The following is a 25,375-nucleotide window of genomic DNA, read 5'->3' as shown; positions in this document are numbered from 1 at the left end:
GCTGTACAGTTTGGTGTTTAGGCTCTGGAATCCCCTGCAGTTTGGATGCATTTCTTCAAAGAGGATAAATTGCTTGAGGCTGGCTAAAGATCGTCGGCCGTACTACGATGGCTTAGCACAACTTTGTACAACGTTGTCTGAGGAATTTTCCATGTACATCCTGACATTGTCATGTCCTTGGAAAAGTACTGAGTGGTTGTTAGAATAATTACACTTTGCTAATCATGTGTGCTTCTCTGAGATGCAAAGCCACACTAGACTTTTCCATTCAATTTGCAATTAGTATGGCTTGTGATCACTTATCTTGAAAATGTAGTGTAGCTAGCTATTCTTTTTGCGTGTATAACTGGAAGGAAATGTCCAATGGATTAGGGGGAGGGGGGTGACATCTGTAGGCAGACTTGTTTGAAGTATAGTATAAATATGAAAGGAGATTTCTTTTTGGGTGTTCATTACCTTCACGGAACAGGTTTTCCTTGTTGGTCCTGCATCCGCTTAAGCTTGAATAAACTGATCTGTTTGACCTCCGACTCCCTGTACTCCTTTGAATTTAAAGTGGACTAGGGGTACATTTCTCACAGGAAGATAAACCACCAGAGACCTCAATCTTGGCTCTTTTATTGTTGCATGAAAACTGCTAGGTTTACAAGGAACTCTACATTGATTTAGGTGTTTGAGAGTGAGAAGTGAGTAATTGTGCTGGCCAGTCCTGCTGGTTTTGTTAATGGGGGCTGGTTTTGCAGCCACTAGTAACAAAGCCAGCCTCCCACCCCTCCAGCCTCCGCCCGATGCCCATTACGCCAGACTGGCCTTGGTGCCTGCGCCTGTTTGTTGTCACAGTACGACCCTGGATGGGATCTACAAGGGGCTCTTGTGCTCAGGGGTCACAGAACTGGACACCAGGGTTCAATTCCTGCCTTGGCTGGTCTCGGCGGATCTTGGGCTCATAATTCCTCGGACCTGATTTCTCGTCTCGGTACCTACTCTAAGCATGGGTCCCACGCTGCAACTCTGGGCAATAGCTTGCTTAGTCTCCACAACAGCCCCCTACAGCGCTAGGGATGCCTGGTTGCACCCTGGGGATGCCCAGGAGTGGACATTTCACGGGGAAAAACCAGGAAGGGTTCCCTAGCGGTATGAGTACAGCGCCAGGACACTCAGGAGTATCAGTGCGCTTTACAAGTACGGCTACATCTACATCTACATCTACACCTAGGGCTGCTTTTATGTAACATACTTAAATAAGGTAAACAGTAGTTTTAAAAAGACCACATCCCTGAACACAGACAGAGCAGCAGTACATATTTTATAAAACAAAATAAGGAAAACAGCTGATAAGACATTAAACAATTTATACAATTATTATTTTTTTTTAAAGCCTGTTTTGTCACAGTGCGTGCCTCAGCGGGCCATAGCGCAGCCATTGCGTTACTGGCATCTGAAATTCCTTCCTCAAATAGGCGAAGTGAGCAACTCATTTGCATCCCAGATGTCAGCCAGCATGGAAAGGCCAATATTGTCCCAGCCACTAAAGCTCCGTATGCCACCACAGGCCTTATCCCAAAGTCTCTCTCTATGTAATCTATTTAATATATCTACTAAAATCACTATCGCCAGCAATGCAAGTGGGCTCAGCCTGCCTCCGTACAGTGTATGGAGGTAGATCTGCGTGTCCATTCTCTGTCTGTCCAGACTGAACAGTGGATCGTCCCATGCCACGTACGCCCATTTGTTTACAATGCTGGCATGAGATGCCTTGTAGTACTTCCTAATATTTGGTAGCGCTATGCTTCCATCTTTTTTAGAGCGCTGCAGGACCTCATTGCAATGCAGGGTTGCCTGCCTCTGTGAACCAACTGTCGCACAAAGCTGTTTTCAGATTGTCCAAGGCTTAGGATATGTCGGTGTGGATTTCATCTCTAAGATCTAACTTACAGGCAGAAAGACGAGCATAGATTTGGTTGGAGACATATTTGCATGTGTCTTGCTCTCTATGGAGTGTAAAGGAATAAAAAGAAGGTTACTCACTACAGCAGGAGTTTATTAGGAGGTATGGATGTCTCGCACCCAATACCAGCATGGATAGACAGGGTCATTTTGTTTTAGAAGAAGAGAAAGGAGGGAGGCCCCAGCCATGGTTTAAGTTTCACCTTTGATTCTGCAGAGCTAGAAAACCAGTGGCCTCCGCAGAACTAGAAAACCAGTGGTGAAAGTGAGGACTCATACAGTTGGACCCCGAAAAGCCTCTTGGCTAATTTGAGGGAGCAGTTCAAGTATGCCACAATTAATGACCTTGTGGTTGGCAGCTATCTATAGCCGTAAAGGCTGGCGGTCCCTGGTACCAGCATCTTCACCAGCTGTGGAACGGCATAACAAGGCCATCGGGTCTAGATCGGTCTCGTCGCTCACTGGTCTGGACCCCACTCCCCACCATGCAGCTAAGCTTACTGTCCACCAATTCAGTTTGGCATCCTCTTCACAGAGAGGGGGCACCAGTCTCTAGTCGGTGCCCACTGTGGACCAGAAGAGCCAGTGCTGCTTCTATCCTGTGGCTGCCTCTTTCCGCCACAGCAAATCTTTGCACTGTTCGTGTAGTTCATGGGCGTAGAGGGTATGTGGGGCTTGGCCCACAGAACCCCTAGAGGTCCAGGCCCTACCAATAGACACCACACCCTTCCTCTGTTGGAGCTCCCGGACTCACCTCTTTATGCAGCAATGCCAGTTTTACACCACAGACCAGGTGGCTCATGGAGGACCACCCGCATGACTCAGCACTGCTGATCACCGCCTTGCCTGTTTCTCCACCAACAGCTTTGAATGCCAGGGTAAACGGACGGACTTATTGAAGGGTACATCTCACGGGATGGGTTCACAGCATGGGTTCAGTCTTTTCTGATAAATGTTGATAAACTTTAGGCCCAGGCAGAGATCTAGCAAGAGGATCTATGCGACCATCTTGCTACGTCATGTCCTTCCCCAATCCTGGCTTTTTAGCCAACAGTATGTTGCATCGTAGAAGACAACTAAAAAGCTCACAGTGGTTTTAGGGTGGGTATGGCTTTTCAAAATTGTAGGAAAGAGCCAATTTTTGCATGATTACCCCCCAACGTTTTGCCAGATGCCTGATGCCAATGTGACAGTGTGCCCGGATCCTGCCAACTAGGCACCAGCACCTGTATTTTTTCCCAAAACTGTATTTGTGTGCACACAATGAGCATACCTCTGGGCTACCTGTAAGGCCCCTGTAGAAGGGGCCCCTGGTGCCTTGTGTACCACAGGCATGAAAAATAAAACTTCCCCAGAAGGAGCCACCAAATGCTATGGGGGTAAGACTTTCCAGGAACTCATCAAGACCACTAGTAAATTGGAGGTCTGGGTAGAGTGCATAATCTCGGATAAGGATGTAGTAAGCCTCCGAAAAGTTTTCCTCCATGCAGTAATAATCATGGACAGACATATAAAAAAAAAGTCAGAATCTAAGCAGAAGAGTTCTTCCATTTGAGTGCAGATCAGAGAAAGAGAAGAATACAACAACAGTGAAGGGTGTCAGTGTAGGACTGTTTCCTCAAAGAAAAAATTATTCTCCTCCTGTAGTGTTTCTGATGTTGTGTACAGGAAGGCCCTTAACAGAACCATTGCCTTAGAAGTTACTAGCCTGAGGGAGGGGAGACAGTCAGTGTAGTGGTGTCCTCACAGGTTCTAGCCAAGAACACCTTTTTTCCAGCTCTCTGATGGCTATCTGGGGCATGGAGATGGCTATCTGGGGCATGGAGGTGAAGGAGCTATAACAGAGGGGGTTACGTAAACCCTGTGGAGGAACTTAAAAGTGTAGAGGTTTGCGTCTGCAATTAAGAGATGAGCTTTGTTTGGGAACAGCATTAAGACCATTCCTTATCGGTCAAAGGACGACCCAGATCAGCACCCCAGGCCTCTCTTACTCGTTTAGTGGAGTAAGTCTTCAGGGATATACATGTGTGGTATAGTCTAGAGCAGGGGTCTCCAAACCGGTCCTGGAGGGCCGGATCCATGCCAGATTTTTAAAATAACTACATGTATCTCAATGGGGATATCCCAAAAATCTGGAATGGATCCGGCCCTCCAGGACCGGTTTGGAGACCCCTGGTCTAGAGACAAGCCTGTCCCCATCTGTGTCACATATGAGTAGTGTCAGTGGAAAGAAATCCGGCAGAGTGAAGGGGATACGTGAATGCAACATGTTGCGGAGACACAGTAGGATAAAATGATCCATGTATGGGGCATCATGGAAGTGAGTGTCGTCGGTGTGTGTACGAATATGGCCGTCAGGGAACACATCTCCAATGGTATACAGACTGTGTTGCAGTAGTGTGCGTTAGACAACGTTCTCTTTCCTGAGGGTAGGCAAGGGATGTCTGCCAATGGGAGGGCTGGAGAATACAGTAGGCCACCCCCCGAAAGTCGCCAAAGTTTTCTCCATGCTCAGCAGGTGGTGGATATGGTGTGGATATTTGCAACATCTAGGAATGCCTTTTGGCAGGACATATGGGAATGGTTTGTCACCGAGGTGATCTCTCTCAGGACGTAGATATGGGACTCGGGTATCCTGGTGGTACCAATGGTAAGAACAATGGCACTGAGCCACAAGATAGTACAGTTGGAGATCCGGGAATCCAAGGTCACCACGGTCGTAGGGTAATGTTAAAGTGTCCCATCAGATGTCGGGTTTGCGGCCAGCCCAAATAAGAGGGGTAGCGAGCAAACCGCAATATGTTGTCTGTATAAACAGACAATAAAAGTGGATCCTGTGTGAACTGAACACCACAATGCATAAGTCGCTCCTTTAGATAGTGGACCAAGGAGTCCATCGCTATGATAAAGAGTAGAGGAGAAAGGGAGCAGCCCTGCCGGGTGCCCCTAGGGACTGGAAAAGCATCTGTAAGAGAACCATTTACCCTACGGCATGTCACAGGATTGAGGAATAAGAATATGATTAAGGCAATGAAGCACTTAGGTAAACCTAGTTTATGTAGTGTTACCCTGAGGAGAGGCCACTTCAGGGAGTCAAGAGCCTTCTCAGAATCCAACAAAGTTACAACTGCAGGAGTGGTAGGGGACACTAAGTTCAGGACCACAAACATCATCCGCAGATTAAGAGAGGTAGTCCTATGCTGGACAAAGCCAGACTGGACTGGAGAAATAATCTGATACATCAACAGGGACCGTCTGGTGGCAGTGACCTTGGCCAGAATTTATTTATCAAAATTTAGGAGGGAAAGCAGGCGACAGGTGGAGCATAGACTTGGGTCCTTGCCCGACTGTCTCTGGAAGCCAATGTGGCAGGGAACCTGTGTCTAGTGATTCTATTTACAAGGCAAGAAGACGTGGGGCCAGCAGTTGTTCATGTGCCTTATAGAACGCTCTTCTGAGCCCGTCGAGGCTGTTGCCTTGAACCCGTCTAAAGAATTTATCGCCTGTAATATTTCTTTGCGCGAAATCGGCTCTGCCAAGGAGCTACGCTGTTCCACACCATCACGACTTCAGCAAGATAGTCTGCGATCGTGGATTCAAGGCCCGAGAGGTGTACAATTGTTATTAATATTCTTGAAACTCTGCTAGTATGCCCTCATTATCAGTTATGTTGACGCCAGCACCAGTAAGGAATTTAGTAAAGTAGCCACTAAGAGGGTTAAAACGCAGGAGGCATGCTAGAGTGCGCCTCAGTCTCTCACCCTCACCGTAACGCCTGGCAGTGGAATGCCTTCCCATGTACACTATTTCCCTATCCACCAGGTCGTGGAACTCAGTCATCAAAACAGAGTGTTTATGGAGTGGAGGGGAGTCACCCGGTAACAAAGAAGCCCGATCAATAACCAGCAATGTCGACTTGATCCTCCATAGTTGTGTGCGAATGTCTCAGAATGCCCACTTGCTTGGACATACAGAAGCCACAGGTATAGGCCTTGAAAGACTCCCAGAAGGTTGCCCGAGTGTCCACTGTCTAGTCATTCAAAGCAAAATATTCAACTATGGCATTACACAGCTCCGTGCCGAATATCTGATCATGTTAAACGTCACTGGGAAATCTCCATGTCTATTCTCACTCCCATACGGTATATGTGGTTCCAGTGCAACAGGACAATGACTGGACAGGGTGCACAGCAGGTGTCACACCTCAGTTGTCCAGTGCAAGGCATTGGCCGAAAGCAGTCAATATTCAATCTGAGACCACACATTGTGTGGAGCAGAGTAAAAAGTGGCGAACATTCTATCCTGAGGCTTCAGGATAGAATGTACGCCAGACATCGCTAAGCGCCTATGTGTCCACAATGGAGAGAATAGCCTCCCAAGTGTGGGGCTTAGTACTGGGTTGTATGCTAGTGAAGTCTACAGCAGAGTCCAGAATGGTTTTGAACTCACCACCCAGGATAACTAGTCCAGCCTCTTCACTGGCCAGGGTAGCGGAGATAGTATAAAGGAACTAAGGTGAGTCATGTTAGGGACGTACATATTAAGAAGAGCAAAACATTTGCCCGCCAGAACACCAGTCACCATGAGGTATCAACCCTCCGGGTCCTCATGGCTGGAGAGGGGAGGAAAGGACATGCTTTTGTGTATATGAATAAAGACCCCTGGAATAGAAACTATAGTTAGAAAAGTATCTATGTATGACCCAGGAAGAAGCAAAGGTATGTGAGGTCCAAGGTGGGAGATGCGTCTCCTGAAGGAACGCTACATTTGCCTCGTGCCTCAAGAGGTAGGAGAGGACACACTTACTCTTACAGGGATCATTAGTGCAGCGGATATTCCATGTAAAGAGGTATATGTCAGACACCTCTTTCTTATTATCAGGAATAGACATTAAGGACAGGTTTGTAGTGTGGAATGTACCATGTCTGCAAACATTAGTGTGCACATGCAATACATGCAATACATAGCAGAATACCAAGGGAAAACCACAATAAATCCAAAACTTGACTCCCCACCCACACAGAATGGTACATCATCCAGCGAATCCCCAACAAGAAAAACGAAAAGCTAAATAACCCCAAAGAATAAAGTGGTGTACACCATGGGGGGAGGCAACGCCTTAGATGGGGTGGGCCACACTGTCAGAGTTCCTGTAAAAAAGATATGGGTCACCATGGACAACAATATGTATGTAATGATTCATTGGCATCAGAGACGTAACTAGCATAGCAGTGGCAAGGACCCCCATCTGGCTAAAACTATAAAAGAGATGGGCAGCACTGAAATGGTCAGTCCCAAATAAAGAGAAGGAGAGGGGCAGTAGTCAAGGAGGATATACCTCAGTAGGAGAGGAAGAGCCAAGGTGATCTGGAGTAATATGCCGAGATGTGGTATGGTGCTTACGAAAGTCTATCAATCCGCCGATGTATCAAAGAAATTAGCTTTGCCATTGACCTCAACCCGCATCCTCGCATAATAAAGCATTGCCTTTTTAAGGCCTCTTTTGAGGAATATGTTCTTAGAATCCGTAAACGGATACCTCACCTCTTAGACAGTGATAGTAAAGTCTGGGAAGAACGAAATAGAGGATCCTTGATATTGTAGTGAGCCGCGCTCACAGGACAAGTGAAAAACAGTGTCCCTATCTCAGTAGTTGAGGAGGTGCGCAAGAAGGTGTCTTGGAGGAGCGGCCACCGGGGGTTGCGGGCCAAGGGTGCTAAGCGCACATTTCACCGCAAAGGTAGATATAAAATTATTGAGTCGCAAACTTCAGACAGCAGCTGTTTTGCATAGGAATCCTGTCACCCCATGTTGTTTGTCTCAGCAATTTCTAATATACAAATATTGTTCATCCTGGACCGCGCCTCCAAATCTTTTTGAAGGCCACTGTTTTCAGAAGACGTTCGAGCTTCTTCAGGTGTCTCTGCCATCCTGGAGGCTTGAAACACGCCCTCAGTTCCATCAAGCCTTGTAGTCTGCCGATCTAGGCGCTCGCCCATGGGAATAATGCGGCTGGTAAGGGCATCAAACCTGGCATCTATAGAGTGAAACCCAGCCATCAGCTCCGCCATAATGGCCGTAGTCCCCCCTGCTGTATCGGTGTTCGTCTCTCTATCCACCAGTTAATCCGTGTCGGAGTGGGTGCCTTGGCAGCGGGGAGTTTTGGATTGCTCAAAGAGCAATTTGTATTGTTTAGGGTCAGCTCGGCCCATACTTGAAAGTAAGGGCAGCAGGAAAGGAAGAGGAAAGTAAGGGAAGTTGGCCAAAATGTATATGCTCCCCAGCAAGCCAACCCAGAATTTTATGCTTGAATGAGGGCTGAAGGGAAGGATCTGCTACTTATCAGGCCACTTTAGTATGATGGTCACCCATAGATGAGGAATGGCATAAAGAGCCAAGGTGAAGTCATCCATGTAGGGGGCCCAGGGGGACGAGGCCAGACAGCAACATTTAGGGCACCATTCACAGCTGTTGACTTTGTGCACTGGGCAACAAATTAGATCCAAAGGAAACGTAGCAGGCAGGGGGCACAATAGAACCAGGATAGGGGAGGTGGGTTGACAGCAATCCCCAAGGTAGAGAAGGCGACCAGAGCAAAGCGGCCCCGGAAGGGCATAACAAAGCAGGAAGGCGAAGGATTGAGAGGCCGGCACGCCGGTAGCCCTTTACAAATGGACCAGTCACAACAGGCGTGACACTCGCCCAGTGGGTACCATAGGCGTCAGGCCGAAGAATCAGCCCACGTGGCAAACACCCAGCCGCTGTGATGGCGCTGATGCAGTGTCCCAACAAGCTAGTCCCAGGTCAGAGGCAGCCAGCAAAACCGACGAGGACCCCCTTGGTTTGGATGATCATGGATGAGGCCCCGGCAGGACTCTGTAGTCCCAGCCTTAGGCTCGCCTGCGGCCCCTGTTGCCGCGGGGCCTCCGAGGAGATGCTGGTCAGTGCGGGTCGCAGTTGTCAGGCATGTGGGACTCGCCGACCAATAGTCCCCGCAGCTCTCGATGCTCCACCGCCTACAGGGGCATAAACCAATGTGGTTGATGCACAGAGATGCCCTAAGAAGGCGAGCCTTGTATATTTTGGGTCTACAACCTCTAGAGCTGCACTATCAGGTGGCGATCTTGGTCTCTGCCTCAGCCATGCCCCCTACTACATCGGTTTTAAACAACCATAGAATCAATTAAAATCACAATTGTTGCAAGTCAGTTCTGAACCCTGAATACCAAGAGTAAGGATCCTGGTCTCCATCAGCATGCAAATCTTTGGAGCAATATATGTATTAATGGAGACCCTTGAGGAGATGGGGCCTAACCTAGATGGTAGGATTACGACTGCTTTTAGAAGTAAAGTCTTTGTGCCTATATATACCCAGCCTAATTCCTTTTCTCACAGTGCTTTGAATAGGTATTTAAAAACACAGACAAGTACCAGACAACCACAGTGCTTCTCAAAATGCACAATGGAGAGAAAAACATAAGCAAATCTCTTACGTTTGATGCTGTCTGCACCGAATTTTGAAGAAGGTCGTTCTCATTTGAGTAAGAACTATAAGGAAAATAACTTGTGGGGTTAGCAGGGATAGATGGACTTCTCTGAATCAAACACTGAATGTGGGTTTTGAAAGTGGCACTACATAATGACGGAAACCTATAACACTCATGATGCATACTTTAATTGAGGCATAGAAAACTCAGTATGTTGAGTTTACTCAGTTTGTACTTTACTTGTGTAGTTATTGAGTTGCATGGGCCTGATTTGAAGCCATAAGCAGTAGGGAAACCAGAGTACTCGTACCAGAGTTACCCATTTAAGTTGGCAGACACTTAAGTCCCAATGTTATCAGAAGGTATAGTGTCCGGTGTGAGCTGTTGAGCACTGTTGAGATAGTAAATACTACTAACTATGCACAACAAAGCACCACATGTAGGTGTTAAGTACAGTCTGAGGCTTAACTGGGTGACAGACAAAACATGAACTGAGGACAGCTACCATCAATCTTAAAGCACAAAACAGCATACTTGGTCGCACCGATCTCATCTGGAGAAAAGGAAGAACTTCTGAGACCTTCAACAACCGCTGTTCTTTCATCAATATCAGCACAGATACTGCTGCACATTATATTTACATTGATTGTATAACAAAATGTAGTAGGTAAAGGAGGCAATATCATCTAGGATCCAAACACCATGAGGTCAGGACTCTTACCTTAAACGAGCATTCAGTTTCATCAATATTTCTTGCGTGAGAAGGAACACAGAATTACCAAGAAAGGTGGTTTGTATCCACATGCTACACACCACCTCTGCTGCCAAGTTAGTGTGATTTCGACCCAGCAGCTCATATACAGTAACCTCCCATTTAAATCTTGCTTGTTTAATAAATGATACCATTCACCCGCCAGCCTCCGCCTGGATTAACATTTATTAACAGAAATCAAAATCACCAAAGAATGTTGTTGTGGTAGTTGTAAGTATTTCTACTAGAGAATGTTTACCTTGGTGACTTCTTCAGCAAAGCTGTTTTCTACAATGTTGGACATGACAGGTCCCGGGCATAGGTTGGTGATCATTATATCTGGATAATCGTAAAGTTCAAGCCTTAGACTATTAAAAAATCCCTGTGGGAAAAAAACATTTTTGAGTTTATGGATAAAGCACTTCACCAGTAATCCAAGAATGATTCTATCAGCATATATACGATGATGGATGTATGTTTACAAACTAATTTTACGGCCTGTTTCAAACAAGCACTTGTCCATTATCTTATTTCATTCTCTCGTGAGTTAATGCTTCAATGCTTCTCTCCCAATGTAGAGGAAGTTGTCACTTTAAACCAAAAAGGTTGTTCATATGCAGTGACTACGTTTTTAAAATACCACAGTATGGTGAATCCAAGTGCGGGATACAAAGTAAGATTTTGAACAAGAAATTGCATTTGCCTTCAGTAGGTTCAATTGTTGCTCCTGTTCAATTTGAGGAAGCATTGTTTATGTTTATGTGTTATTCTTCACAACATACATATAAATGTGGAGCAATTCATTCATTTACAATCCATATAATATAAGAATGGCTAATCTGTGCTACTGTGTTAGTACAGTATTTGTGAATGTTTAAAAATGCAATAGAAACATTGCATTCGTGACATGATCTCTACAATATATGTTGAGAATCACTAATTCAAGCTAAAAATCCTTGAGAAGAATTTAGGTGAACTTATCTTTATCCATATATTGCTGAGAAAATGTGACCCTTCCCTGTTTTATCTCATAGTACAAAGATATGTACAAATGAGAAAGTACTAGGTTGAGCTGTAAAGTACGCAGCTGAAATCAATATAGGTAACTCCAGAGCCTCAGGTGAAAGCATATGCATGTTAGGCCAAGCTACCTGCTTCAGAACATGTGGTACCACTGCAGGGTTAAAGGGTGTAAAGTAACAGTAAACTACTCAGCAAGACTACCAAGATAACACTAATTGGTATCAGGCATAGCAGGAAGGTCGGGTGAGTGCTTGATCATAACATATTAAGAGACCAAGCCCATCAAAAGAAAAAAGGTACCAGAAAAATGTTTACTGGTTAATGGTTTATAAACCCAGGGACTGCAAGTGCATTGAGTTCAATGCAAGGTTTACCTAAAAGAAACAAATGAACCAGAAGTTCTGAACAGAAAATCCTTGCACCAATGAACTGTAGAGTAATGCAGCGAAACTCAGTAGTTAGGGTGATGCTTCCAACAATTTTAAATGGTTACCTTTGCCGATATTCTTTGAAGACTATTGAATGAAACAATGAAACAAGCCACTGAGAGTGAACAGTATTTTCGATTGAGGCCTTTCTCAGATGACATGCCTGTTCCAAATGGCAGATCGCTTTGACAGCTGGCTTAACTGGACTACGCAGATGCTGGCAGACAGAAAGGGGTCTGAAGAGGAGAAAACAGATAATGGCAAATTAAAGAGGACCTTCCTTGAAAGCCCTTCAAAATGTACGGTTGAAAACCCCAGATATCACCGCTACACAGATCATAGCACTTTTAGGGCACTCTACGAACCTAGGCGATGTAATCTCTATCTTCCCCCGTAGAAGGAGGAGATGGAGTGAAGAACGCATTTAGGGAAATAGACTGCACAATGTGGAAAGGTGTTACAGCCTTCTAGAGAAATACAGCTTGAGTCCTTAACATTAGCTAGTGTGGGAAGAAGGAGATGCAGCTCAACCGTATAGAGGGTACCTGAAGCGCACGCGACAAACTGATACGAGCGCAATAAGAAACGTTCTTCAGCCATGAGAAACCTTAAAGGCTTGAATGGGGCGCACAGCAGTAATGAGCAAGATCTCTGACCTGCTCTGTCCCCCAGAAGTGCCGCTGTTGTACTGCTGCCGTTGACCCCGCTCACCTCTCTGGTAGGTGTTCGAGCCCCTCCTCCACCCGCAGGCTCTTGCCTGCGCCTCATCCCAGGTGGTCCAGTGAGAGAGCCTTGCTCTTCTATTGGTTTCACTGCTGTCTTTATTGTGTTGTGCCCGTCTTGTTTTGTTTGTACCCGTTTTTATGTCTTCTCGTTATTGTGCCTGATATTTCGGTCTTTTCTGTTATTGTGCCTCTGTTAGTTCCTTTCTGTTATTTGTTTGTTTATTTCTTTCATGACTTCTGCCGATCCCTTCCCACTGCTACTGCCCCCGCAGCTCCTCCCCCTGCTGCTTCCCGCTCCCACCTCCCAGTTGCACTTCCCTTCCCGCTTCCCAATTTAATGGCGCTGCGCTGCTGGTGCCCCAAAGGCAAGCCCATTTGCACCCCTCCGCGACCAGCACCAGGGACCCTGGATCTCCAACTACCCACCGTTACGACTCAGCTGCTCTCCTCGCACACAACCCCGGAAGGAACAACTGCCAGCTGCCCATGCCAAACACCACCCATGGCCAGTTCTCCTGCTGCCACTGCCACCGAACCTTCACCACCCTCTGGACCCCCATTGCTGCCTCCCCCATGCAGGACGCCAACTCCACAGAAGCCCTGAAGGTCATCCGCCTCAACATGTGCTCCCTGCACAGACATGCCGTAGAGATCTGGGAACTCCTCAACACCCTCTCGCCAGATGTCGCCTTCTTCAGAGAAACCTGGACAAACGCCTCCACCACCCCCGACATCACCACCGCCATCCGCGGATACAAGATCCAGAGGAAGGACAGCCCCAACCACCCAGGAGGAGGACTCGCCATCGCACACAAGAGCTCCCTTCGACTATAAAACCAAAAAAATAACTCGTCCATCACAGAGACCCGTTTGTGGCAATCCTTACAGGATTTGAAACTTTTTGCTGGGGGCAAATACAATTCACTGGCAAAGGTTCTCCAACTCTCTATAGATTTGCTCGCCAAATTTGCACTGCTGGGAATTAAGGTGTAAGCAGGGGTGCACGTATACTCATTGGCTAGGGATTCCTGCAGGTCACAAGAGGCATTGCCAGTCACTGGAAGTCTCCCATGGCCATTTCCAGAGTGGTTGTGGAAACTGGAGAGATAGGCCATGTTAGGGAAACCTATTTAGCAGACTAGTGAATGCCCACAGAAACATGTACAAATCTAGTGACTGTGGCTTGCCCACTTCAGGACCCAAATATGAGCAAAGCCTTTGGAAACTGGATAAGTCGCAGATGCATATTGAACTGCTATGTGTTATTGTGCTGAAGAGTAATGTGCCAATTACAGATTTTGTTTCAGGAATAAATACCAATAAAAAGAGCTATAAAAAATGTGATGAGGATGCATTTCACCATAGATACAAAATATGTCAAACCCGTTGATACATCAGACCCTGTGCTCTTCAAAAGCACTGCAACTTACTAAAACGTTGCAGATGGTTATATAAAGATGACACAAACTGAATCATTGCCTTTGAAAATTGAATAAGAGATTTAGGAACGGAACCATCTAAATATCAGAAGAAACATTTTATCAGCGGAAAATGTAAGCAAGAAGTCAGATACTCTGAAGAAAACAACATCCTAATTGATTAATTGAACCAAAAGATAAATGTAACCATGTGGGCTGAGGAAAGAAAGAATGATGGACTGGAGAGTACTGGGAGCCAGACTACCTTCTTCTATCAATCACAGTACAAGTAGCACTTAAAACATTTGCTGTTGGAAACATGAGATGGGTTGTCCCTACTGTGCTGTAGAGGCTCTCTATGAATTCAAAGAATACATCAAAGTGAGGAATTGTTTTCCACAGACGTTGCTGGTGTGAAAGCAGGTCTATGTACTAAAAAACTTAATGGTGTGCGCAGGAATGAAAAAAGTGTCCAGGAATTTGCTCTGTGATATTCCAAAATAAGTTCTTTATTGGATATAGTACAGCTGTTAACTCGTGCACCGAAAAAGTCCCCCAAAAAATATCTGTAATCAGGTCCAAAAACATCCTGGTATCTCGGACGCCGTGGAGACACCGACCTCGGACGAGGTCGTCAATTATACAGGCCGGATTGTGGCCTTGGGTTAGTGCCTGTTTTGCACCTTGGTAATATTGCCCTGAGAACCTTGAAGAAATACTGATTTCAAGGCTCGCGATTTCGCTTTTTGTCAGACATTTTCGGGACTTCAAAGAAATCCTCGTGTATGCACTACTTATTAGGCTGCAGGCAGACCTGTCCAAACTCACCCCAGATCATAATATTGCTGGAGTCTCTCTACATGTGGCTTGGATTGTGACCTCCCTCTACCGGATATATCTTACCCAGAAATACCATTTCCACATATTTGAGGTTACATCCTTGGACCCCTTAAGATTATTGGATCTGGGACAACATCATTAATTTGTTTTTGGACCTGATTACAGATATCTTTTTGGGGACTTTTTCGGTGCACGAGTTAACAGCTGTACTTACGGCTTATGAGAAACATAACAGTTTTCTCTCCTTCAATTCGGGTAGTACCCTGAGAAGCCCTGATGAAGTTCTCATATGACAACGAAACGCGTTGGCGGAGCTGTACGTTATTTATGAAATATATTCAATAAAGAACTTATTTTGGAATATCACAGAGCAAATTCCAGGACACTTTATTCATTCCGGGGCACACCATTTAAGTTTTTTACCTAGGATCTGGGACACAGTGACACCACAGGACGGTTGGTGTTTGGGCTTGTTGCGCAGGACTATCATATGTTATGAAACAGGTGTAGGAGAAACAGTCCACCGTCTTTTGCTTTCTTGCTGTCAGGTCTATTGCTCTTATCAGCAGATGATGATGGAGCTCAAACCCCTTGTCTACTGGGGCCTAAAAGAAATGTGAACATTTATTTATTTAACCCCTTCCACGCTGATGACGAGCTGGGCTCGTCATGGCGTAGCCTCCTCGCACGCTGATGACGTAAAGTGCGCTTTAAAAAATCTCAGCGTACGAGCGGAATTCCGCCCGCACGCATGCGGTTAAAGAGTTTTATATAGCGCTGTCTAGACCCGAAGGTATCAGAGCGCTTTACATAAGGTTCCATATTGTTGCAAACATACATCAGTTAAAAGTTACCAAACATACCAGTAAAAACTTTTAAGGAGCATAGAAGAAACGGAAGATGGAGTGAGGAAGGGAAAGTAGGTAGGGGAAAATGGGGTAGGGTATAGATACGACGGCGCGACGAAGAGCAGGTCTGCCCAAGGTCCGGCTGGGTAGGTGACGGTTGGGAGGGAATCCGCAGCCCATCTCCTCCTCAGCTATCAGGTAGCTCCACCGGGCATCGGTCAAATAGCTAGGTCTCAACAGAAAAACATAAAAGGGAAAGAAGATGAGAAGAAAGGAGCGTAGAGGGGAAGGGGGTAGGGTGAATGGGAAGGAGAGGATACGACAGAGAGACTAAGAAAAGTCTGCCCAAAGTCCGGCTGGGTAGGTGACGGCCGAGGGGGAATCCAGAGCCCATCTCCTCTTCAGCTAACAGGTAGCTCCACCAGGCCTCGGTCAGATAGCAGCGTCTCCACGGTCGAGGGAAAATTCAGAGAGTACATGTCCTGGAGGGAGAGCAGGATGAAGGTCAGGAGATGGATGTTATTAAGTTCATGTCGATGAGCAGTTTGATTGTCTAGGAGTGGCCAAGCATTGTGGCGAGACCAACTAAGGCGGCCATCTTGAGGTCAGACGGGGGTTATGACCTTGGTGTTAAGTTCAGTCGGTCCCCAAAATGTTCAATGACTCCAAAGCATATAGGGTGTAATCTATGCAGTGATGCGGCGGGAGGACAGGGCCAGTGTCCACATGTCTTCAGACGGGGTGAGTGATGGTGAGAAAAACGCCAATGTGAGAAGTAACCTCCATTGGCAGGTCAGGCGAGGCGTCGCCAGTCATTCTCACATAATCAGGAAGCAAATCTAGATCATCCCTATAGATCAATGTGAGACCCCCTCCAGCGACAACCATCGGTTCAGTGGAAATCAATAGCTTACCTTCTCATGGCCGCTGAGGTGTTCCGGTTGTTAGTCTCCGTCCCGCTCTCCAGCTGCATCGATCCCCCAGTTTTCGGGCGCCATTTTTGGAGTCAGGCAACCCCTGAAGCCGAACGGCCACAGCTTGCTCAGTAAGTCCGAAATAGTGCAGGGGAACATTATTCAAATTATGCAGAGACAAGACTGGAATCTATGCTCAAACTTCGAACATGCATCCTGTGTGTCAACAGGCATATCCTAAAGGAAGAAAGAACATTCAGAAAAGTACGGGAGAAAGCAGTGAGGAAAGTAATATTTTTCCCTAAACGTCCACTGAAGGTAGTACTAAAGATCCAAAGGATGCTGCTCGGGAGAGTTTTTAAAACTGAACACTGCAATACGAAGTCCCTGATGATAGAAAGACCAGAGGAAATATTTTGCCAAGATAATTACTGATGAAGTTGCAAAAGATATGGTGGACTATTTGCATTCCTACAACAGCAAGGACCTGAAAATTGGACTCTGGAGACTCATCCACCTTTGAACAGAAGGAGAAACTGAGGACAAGGTGCTACAAAGACCCAATGCCTTCTCCTGCATTAGTGGAATGCTGGGTAAGACCCATGGTATAGATAATAAGCTCAGATTGTCTGAAAATACATCATTAAAGCAAATTGGATAAGGAGGTTAGGCATTTGGTGCTTCATAACCAGTGCATGCCTAGGAATAACCTGTGTATATTTGTTACTGTGTTCAATGAAGCAGATCGGAGTGGTTTGTGGCCACACTGACACAGCCATTCTGTGTTATGGTAAAGAGCACCTGTAAGTTATCAATGGACATAGGGGGAGTGGCCAACCAATATGACAGCATAGACATCTCTGCTGTAGTTCCCCGGGACTGCAGAGTAATTTAACAATATCCGTCATCAATCCTGGCTATCCACAGCCATTCTGTGTTATGGTAAAGAGCACCTGTAAGTTATCAATGGACATAGGGGGAGTGGCCAACCAATATGACAGCATAGACATCTCTGCTGTAGTTCCCCGGGACTGCAGAGTAATTTAACAATATCCGTCATCAATCCTGGCTATAATATAGAAGCGGATAATACGACTCCCCCATAGACTGTAATGCTGTGCAGGACAGACTGGTTTGGATGGCGTCCTGCGGGATGAAAGGAGATGTTGGCTGGGTTCCCGGAGTTGGCCGAAGGGCGGCGGAGGCTAGGGACCTTCAGGGGCCTGACTGCGATGGAGAGCAAGCTGCGACAAGGTAAACAAGGAGGGTCAGGGGCTGTCCCCTCCTGTGGCAGTGCCTCTGGGGACCGAGACTGTGGTGCTGCTGATCCTGTCTGCGGCCCAAGGTGAGGAGGCGGCCTGAGGCCCGGGAGTGGGGAGAAGGCCAAGCCCACCCAAGAGCTCGATTGAGATATGAGGCAGAGTGCCCCTGACTGTATTCCGATGGCTCAGATCCTACAGAGGCCTGAAGTGGGCGAAGGGGGCTGACCGGTGAGGGAGGGGCAAGTAGAGACCACGTGAGCCTGTGTTGGGAATTGAGGGCATCACGAGCACCGGTGCCCTAGATCCGTCCCTCGGGGAGGATGTACTGCAGCCCACTGAAGTGAGGGGAGGCAGCGGAGACGCCCAGAGGGGGAGGCCCCGTGTGGCCCAGTGACTGCGGTAAGAGCTAGGCGCCTGACGAGAGCCTGCGACCTAGTACAGCGAGGAAGTGGAAACTGGATGTGCATGGCACCCGTGGCCACAGAGTTGGGCAGGCGAGGCCCCTTCAGGTGCTGAGAGACTGATGTACAGTGAAGGCCGGTGAGTGCCTGGGACCTGGAACTCGCCACCTGGAGGAGTGATCGAGACCACACAACATGAAGTGGAGAAAACGGGTGACTGCTGCCTGTGCTCTGGACTGAGGCGGCCCTACGTGGACTCCTGGGAGAGCTGCCTCACATCACTACCGGTGGAGGAGCCTCATTGGTGACCCAGGGTCGACGGATAGGGGTGAGCCCTGTCCCTTGAACATTGGGAAGTGATATGCGGACCCACGAAGGCGGTGCAGGGCCACTGACGACGACCACTGGTGATTGGAGTGGACCGGGGCTCTGAGCGGGTTGCTCTGCTGATGATGCGATGTCCAGAATGGCTCCGCTGCTGTGAAGAGTGGAAGATCGTGGGAGCCTCGGAACGCATGGGTACCAGTGAATACTATGGTTCGGTGCTTGGAGGTTTATAAATACTCTGAGTGTTTAACAGAGGCCCTGTTCCTGGCCTTGCAGAACTGCAGATGACATTTTAGAGGCGCTAACTATCGGTTGCCCTCAGGCCTTTGCAGGAGAGGCCAAGATGAGGATATTCTTCCTTCAGCTTTCATCATGGTGAAAGACAAGGGCGCAAAAGCATAAGCTAATAAAATAAGCAATTATGCTTTACCCATCTCACAGGGGCCAGAACTTCTAGACGAGAATGTGGATAGAGGGGACACTGGAGCATCAACAAAGGAAAAGGAGGCTCCTGGTTGGTAGACGTGCTACAGGAGATCCAGTCCACCCGAGTGGATATGGTTTACAGAATAGTTACGGTGGCCATAGATGTTAATCTGCTCAGAAGTGGCCTGCGGAAAGTGGTCGATAGGGTCACCACCGCGGAGGAGAATGTAGAGACATTGCAAATGGATGTGCAGGCCCTCAGAGATACGGTACTAGCACTGCAAAAAAGAGTGTGTCCCTTAGATGTCAGAGTGGAAGATTTGGCGGGGAGATCTAGGAGGAATAACATCCGGTTTATGGGTTTCCCTGAACGGGTGGAGGGCCCCTCCACTGAGCTCTTCCTCGAAGAGTGGATCCTAAATGAACTAGCCCCCAAGCATTGGTCTATATTCTTTAAGGTCGAGAGAGCACAAAGATCACTGCCTGCCCCTCCGAGGCCCGGAGCACCACCAAGAGCCATCATTGCTAGGTTCTTTAACAACAGGGAATAGGGATGCGATCTGCAGGCCACACTTGTCAAAGGACTGTCTCTGTTCGAGGGCCATCCCCCATCGATATATCCAGATTATAAGCAGGGAGTACGAGCGCAGAGGAAGACCTTCCTCAACGTCAAGAGGAGCCTTCGTGAGCTCACTTTGAAGTACAGTCTGCTGTTCCCTGCAAAGCTAAGAGTAGAAAAAGATGGATGCGCCTGGTTCTTCCAAACAGCTGCTGAGGCAAGCGACTGCCTGGATTCCAGTGGGATGCTGGGGGCATGCCTAGTCCCGTCCACAGGATTGTCTAGCTCATCGGCGCTGGGAGACAAGGCTCACGTATGTCATAGGGGCCCAAGAAGAAAACCACTATCTCGACGAGTAAGTCCCAGCAGGATACGAGTCCGCCCGATAGTACGCTACAGGCCTCAGATCAAACAAGAATCAGAGAGCGCAACCGAAGACACTGGACTGGACTCGGGGGGGACGGAGGAACCTGTTGAATGAGTGAATATAGCAGGACATGAAAGATAAGTACACCTCACACAAGGGTATGATAAGAGAAGCAATGTATAGGTGAGAGTATCACTGATACGTACCGGTTATGGATATAGCATGCATGCAAGTTAAACAAAGATATGCGATTGATAGGTAAAGCTGCCCCGGGGAGGGATACCGCCCACCACAGGGGCCTGTTTCCACAGAGAGAGCTGTAGATCCATACCTTGCGCCCACTTCAGCGACTGGGCCACTAGCACAGCACCCAATAAGTTTGGTAAAGTGTGACTTATTAGAAGACTGTCCCTTGCCTAAGTTGGGATACTATCAGTTAAGCTAAGTTCTATAGGGCCAGATGTAGGTCGCCAATTACCGGTCGGTAACGGACGATTTCGGCCATTACCGACCGGTATTTGGGATTTGGCATGTAGGGGGCATTTTATTTACAGAATCGGTATATTTACAGATTCTGAAAATTTACAGATTCGGTAAAATACCGAATCGGTAAATTTACCGATTCTGTAAATCAAGATGTAGGTGGCACTGTAACCAGTGCCACAGGCCCTTACCGAATCGTTATTTACCATGGAATACTATTCCATGGTAAATAACGAATTCTAGTGTACATGCACATCTGTGCCATGTGGCACACAGGCATGCCCTAAGGGCATATCTGTGTGTCACATGGCACACAAGCCTGAAACAGGGGTGCAACAGGGTGTCAAAGTGACACCCTGTCCCCCTTGTAAATTCGGTAATTTTACAGATTCTGTAATTACAGAATCGGTATTTGCTATTGAATCCTATGGGCTTCAAGGCCCATAGGAATCAATGGCAAATACCGATTCTGTAATTACAGAATCGGTAATTACTGAATCTTACAGATTCGGTAATTGTAAATTAAGAATTACCTACATCTGCCTCCTTCTAATTTACCGATTCATAAATACCGAATCGGTAAAATTCGGTATTTATGAGTCGGTAAATTAGATTTACCTACATCTGGGCCCTAGTTGCGGTGGTGGGTGGAGTTAGGCGAACCAGTAGGCTGATATCCTGCACCGTCCAGGGGGAATGAGACTCACAAGAATGCCCGGTAGGAGGGGGATACAAGTGGTTCTGTTGTTCTGTATCAAGGGGTATGCAAGACTGCGTTAAATTTAAAGTGTCTCGTGCCTGATCTTGGGAAACGATCCAAGAGACGAAGAATGAAGGGGGACGGCATCAGTAGTGCAATGCTTGGGATGCCCAGGAGCAATTGCATGCACATATGGGGTACAGGAGTTGAAAATTATAATATGGAATGTAGGTGGTATGGAAAAAAATCAGAAAAGGAGAAGGGTACTGTAATATTTGAAACGTTATAGAGTGGCAATTGCATGTCTGCAAGAAACGCATGTATGGGTGGGATGCAGTCCCATGCGTCAGGAAGCATTGGAGAGGCCAGATGTATGCCACTTCCTATTCTGGTTTCGCTAGGGAGACACTTATATGGGTGGCTCCCGGGGTGCCTTCCAACACAAACATCATGTGACGACCCAGACGGACTATATGGGACATGGGAGGGACGATAGTTATGCCTCATTAATATTTATGCCCCCAATACGGATAGTGCTGACTTTTTTTACAACGCTGTTGGAGGTAGCTGCACCATTCTTAGGAGCGGAGGTGATCTTGTTGGGAGACTTTAATTGTGTTCTAGATGGAGGGTGTAGGAAGCTGGCTCTCTCTATACAATACCAAAGTGAGTTATAGTGTGCACAGAGTCCAGTGGAGCCCAAAAGGTAGGCAGAGGTAAAGTAGATAGCTCCTCACTCCCTATTTGTGGGAGTGTCGTCGAGCAGTAAGGCTTTATCAGAGGACAGGACAGTGTTATGCATTTGTTTTACACAGTTAGCAAATTAATTCACACACTCAAAGACTGAACTTCAGACCAATTGTTTTTGTATAAAAATAATATTTTAGTTATCTTATTTTCTAGAATCAAGAACCAAGCAAGCCTGTCACAGGTAAGCAATAAATACTTTTCAGTAAATATACAGTTGTAACACAGTTTGGTTGGTATATGTAAATGTACTTTGATTTGATTAGATTACAGTAGTGTTACTGATAATGCAATGCTTTTCAGAATACAGTACATATACTTGGTATAGGTTTTTAGTGAAATGACCAGTAGATTACTTTGCAGATTACTTTTCTTACACAGTACAGTATACCTGGATACTGAACTGGGACATTTCCTGTAAACAGGTGAGTAAAAGCGTTTTTATTATTTAGTACAGTTGTGAAAGGATTTCTTGGATTTTCCAACTCTACACTTAAAAACTTTTCAGAGAAAAACAGTAAATGCTATCCTATGGAGGAAAATAGTGTTATAGGTTCAAAGGTAACTACTTTGTTGAGGAAGTTGGTATTCTGGGGTTAGACTCAGGGGTCCCCCAGGGTCAAGGATGCACTCTTGTTACACCCTCAGCAGCACTAGGGCGGCCGGGTGCAGAGTGATGAGGCCCAATGTTATCCAATGAGGGATAGGGGGCCTCCGGTTGGTGGTTGCTGACGAGTAGGCCATTGGGTTGTGGGAGCAAAGCACCTGGACTTAATCTCAGGGCAAATGGGGGTTTAGGCTAGCACAAAAGATGCACCCTCAGCAGCACTGGGGCGACCAGATGCAGAGTGCTGATTTGGCGTTAGAAACCCTGTAGCTTTCAATGGGGAGTCCCCGGTGTGCAAAAGCACTGCAGGCTCTGGGACGAAGGTCTTCTGGGTGAGACCACCACTTGCAGAGGTAAGTTGGGATCTTGGGGGTTGGTTAGGCACTGTCGGTTGAGCCACCCAAGGCCGTGGGGCATCGGGTGCAGAAGTGCCTTTTTAGGGTCAGATCTTCTTACCAGCATCTGGTCGCGGTTAGGGGGACCTTCCAGTTTGAGGCTGCAGGTATCAGCATGAGGCAGGTCAGGGGTCGCCGGATCTCGGGTCAGGATCGCCGGGGGGGACCTCCTGTTAAGTGTTAGGCAACTCGAACTCGGGCCGTGGGTGTTGGGTGCAAACTCACAGATCCTTGCAAAGCTGGAGTTTGTTGTTGAACTAATACGGTGTTCACAGGAGACAGAGTCTTTGGGATGGAAGGCAGGCAGGTCCTCCGGGTTTCTCGAGGTTGCTGGCTGCAGGACACACTAGGATTTCGCTGGAGCAGGTTCGAAGTAGGACAGGCTGGTAGGGCTCGGGCCAAGTTAGTGGGCGTGCTCTTCTTGTTAGCTTCGGCATGGCCGTTCGGTCCTTCTTTTCTTCTTCTGGTTTCTTGTCTGAGGAAGCTAATTTCAAGGGTGCCCACTAAATACTAGATTTAGGGGCGTTACAGGTAGGTAAAAAGTTGGGACCAATGGGTCCCTTCCCTGGGGTGGGTACACCCCTATTATGCCTCACTCCAGTGAGAGGAGGGCATAAGCCTTTCCCTGGTTGGCTGGGTCCCCCCATCTGCAAGATGGCGGGGACTGAGAGTTGTGCTTCACCTCGCCTCCCCTACCTGAGGGGTGGAGTAGGCAGAGGTGGGCACACCTCTCTTCCTCACTTGTTTTTACCGCGGGTTCTGCCGCCCAAAGTGGGGGTCTGAACCAGTGGGGACCAGTTGCAGCAAGTGACCTGGGGAAGCTCCTTAAGGCGGCAAACCTTTAAAGCTTCCCCTTTGTGGACCCTGCCCATCCTGAGGGAGGAGGCTTGGCACCTCGTCCCAGGATGTGCATTGTTTCAGGCCCCAGAGAGCAGCAGGCTCTCGACCCAGGGGCCTAGAAACAGGTCTGGTGCTGGCAGGTGAAAGCAGCCACTCAGCCTGGACACTAGTGGTAGGTCATTTTTCAGGGGGCATCTCCAAGATGCTCGCTGTGTGCATTTTTCATTAAATCCCACACTGGCATCAGTGTGGGTTTTATGTGCTGAGAAGTTTGATACCAAACTTCTCAGTTTTCAGTGCAGCTATTATGGTGCTGTGGAGCTCGTAATGACAAACTTCCAGCACCATATACTCTTAATGGCAGCACTGCACTTACAATGTTTAAGAAAGTACTTCGACGCTGTAGGGGTACAGGGCTCATGCACCTGTACCCTCACCACTGCATTATGGCACCCAGCTAGAGAGGTGGCTGGTCTATGCCAGGGCAGTGGGTTATAGGCATGGCACACAGGGATGTGTGTCATATCGACTCTTCACTTTGTTCTGCACCAAAACACGCAGACTGCAAGGGCAGTGTATGAGTGTAGTGGTACAGGGCCTCTAAGGATGGCACAGGACCCTGGGTACCTGTGGTACCATTTACCAGGGGCATGTCTGTGGCCAGAGATGCCAATTGAGTTTTGTTTTCAATGCAGTTTTAGGGAAAGAACATAGGCCCTAGGTACATGATTGGCAGGAGCCCAGGGCACACTCAGTCAAAGCAGATCAGCAGTTCAGCAAAAAGTGGGGGCTACCATGCACAAAGAGGGCACTTTCTCACACACGGCTAGATAGGGACCCGCCCAGAGAGAATACTAAACCTCGCACAACCCGATTAATAGTAGATACCCTCACTGGTCTGCAGCTCATGGACATATGGCGAGTGTGTAATCCCTCAAAGAGTATGTTCTCCTGTCACATTCCCCCAACAAATACATTTAGCCATCTAGACTACTGTTGTATCTCTTCAGGATTGGCTCCAGGGGTAGATGAGATCTCATACTTACCCAGATACTTGTCAGATCATTCCCTGCTACTGATGAGTCTCAAAACATGAGTGGGGCGACCAGTGATACAATTAAGGTGACTGCGTATGAGGTCACCCTTAAGGAAGCGCTCACTCACTACTTCAACGAAAACTAGGAGACCGCATCCATTAGAGCAATAGAATGGGAGGCCATGAAGGTTGTTATCCGAGGGGTAGCTATTAAGACTACAAATGGAGTTAGGCACCAGCTACAGCAGGACATTCGGGCACATGAACAGAGGCTGAGTAGCCTGGAGGTTTCCCTGAATACAGACACGCAAGCTCTAGAGGATTGGGGAAAAGTGCATAAAGAACTGCTGGCTTCATGAGACTAACTGGAAAAACAAATACATAACATATCAACAGCACCTGGATATGGAAGGTGATAAGACGGGGGTCCTCCTAGCGAGATTGATTAAATCGGAGTGTGCCCCTTCTCCTATCCTAGAATTGCGGGACAGAAATGGAGTGATGGTCTGTACCCAGTGTGCAATTGTAGATACTCAAGCCCAACACATAGCCACTACCTGTCAAGCCAACTCAGTTATTTCCCAAGAAATAATACAGGACAATGGGCCAGATGTAAGAAGATACCATTTTACGATTTCCAAATTGTGAATCACAAGGATTCGCAATTAGGAAATCGCATAACAGCATGTATGAAAGTGTGTTGAACACTTTCTGCGATTCCTAGGGGGTCGCAAATGACCGACCTCATGAATATTAATGAGGTGGGTCACAATTTGCAACCCCCAGGGAATCGCTAAATGATGGCCTGCTGGAGTCAGCAGACCACCATGTACGTGATTGCCTT

At 47.3% G+C, this 25,375-nt stretch overlaps 1 protein-coding gene across 3 annotated transcripts in view; it reads right to left on the bottom strand.

Moving 5' to 3' along the window:
* DHRS7 (dehydrogenase/reductase 7) overlaps positions 1-25,375 on the bottom strand; it is a 797,588-nt gene that overhangs the window by 208,586 nt on the left and 563,627 nt on the right. For all 3 annotated transcript variants that reach the window (XM_078660349.1, XM_078660348.1, XM_078660347.1), the window contains one exon: positions 10,445-10,567. In XM_078660349.1, the coding sequence (XP_078516475.1) occupies positions 10,445-10,567 (123 nt within the window). The remainder of the gene's footprint in view (positions 1-10,444; positions 10,568-25,375) is intronic.

This window comes from Lissotriton helveticus, chromosome 9, assembly GCF_964261635.1.
Source record: "Lissotriton helveticus chromosome 9, aLisHel1.1, whole genome shotgun sequence".
NCBI lineage: Eukaryota > Metazoa > Chordata > Amphibia > Caudata > Salamandridae > Lissotriton > Lissotriton helveticus.
The sequence above is the reverse complement of the archived record's forward strand: the minus strand, read 5'-3'. Positions and strand labels throughout refer to the sequence as shown.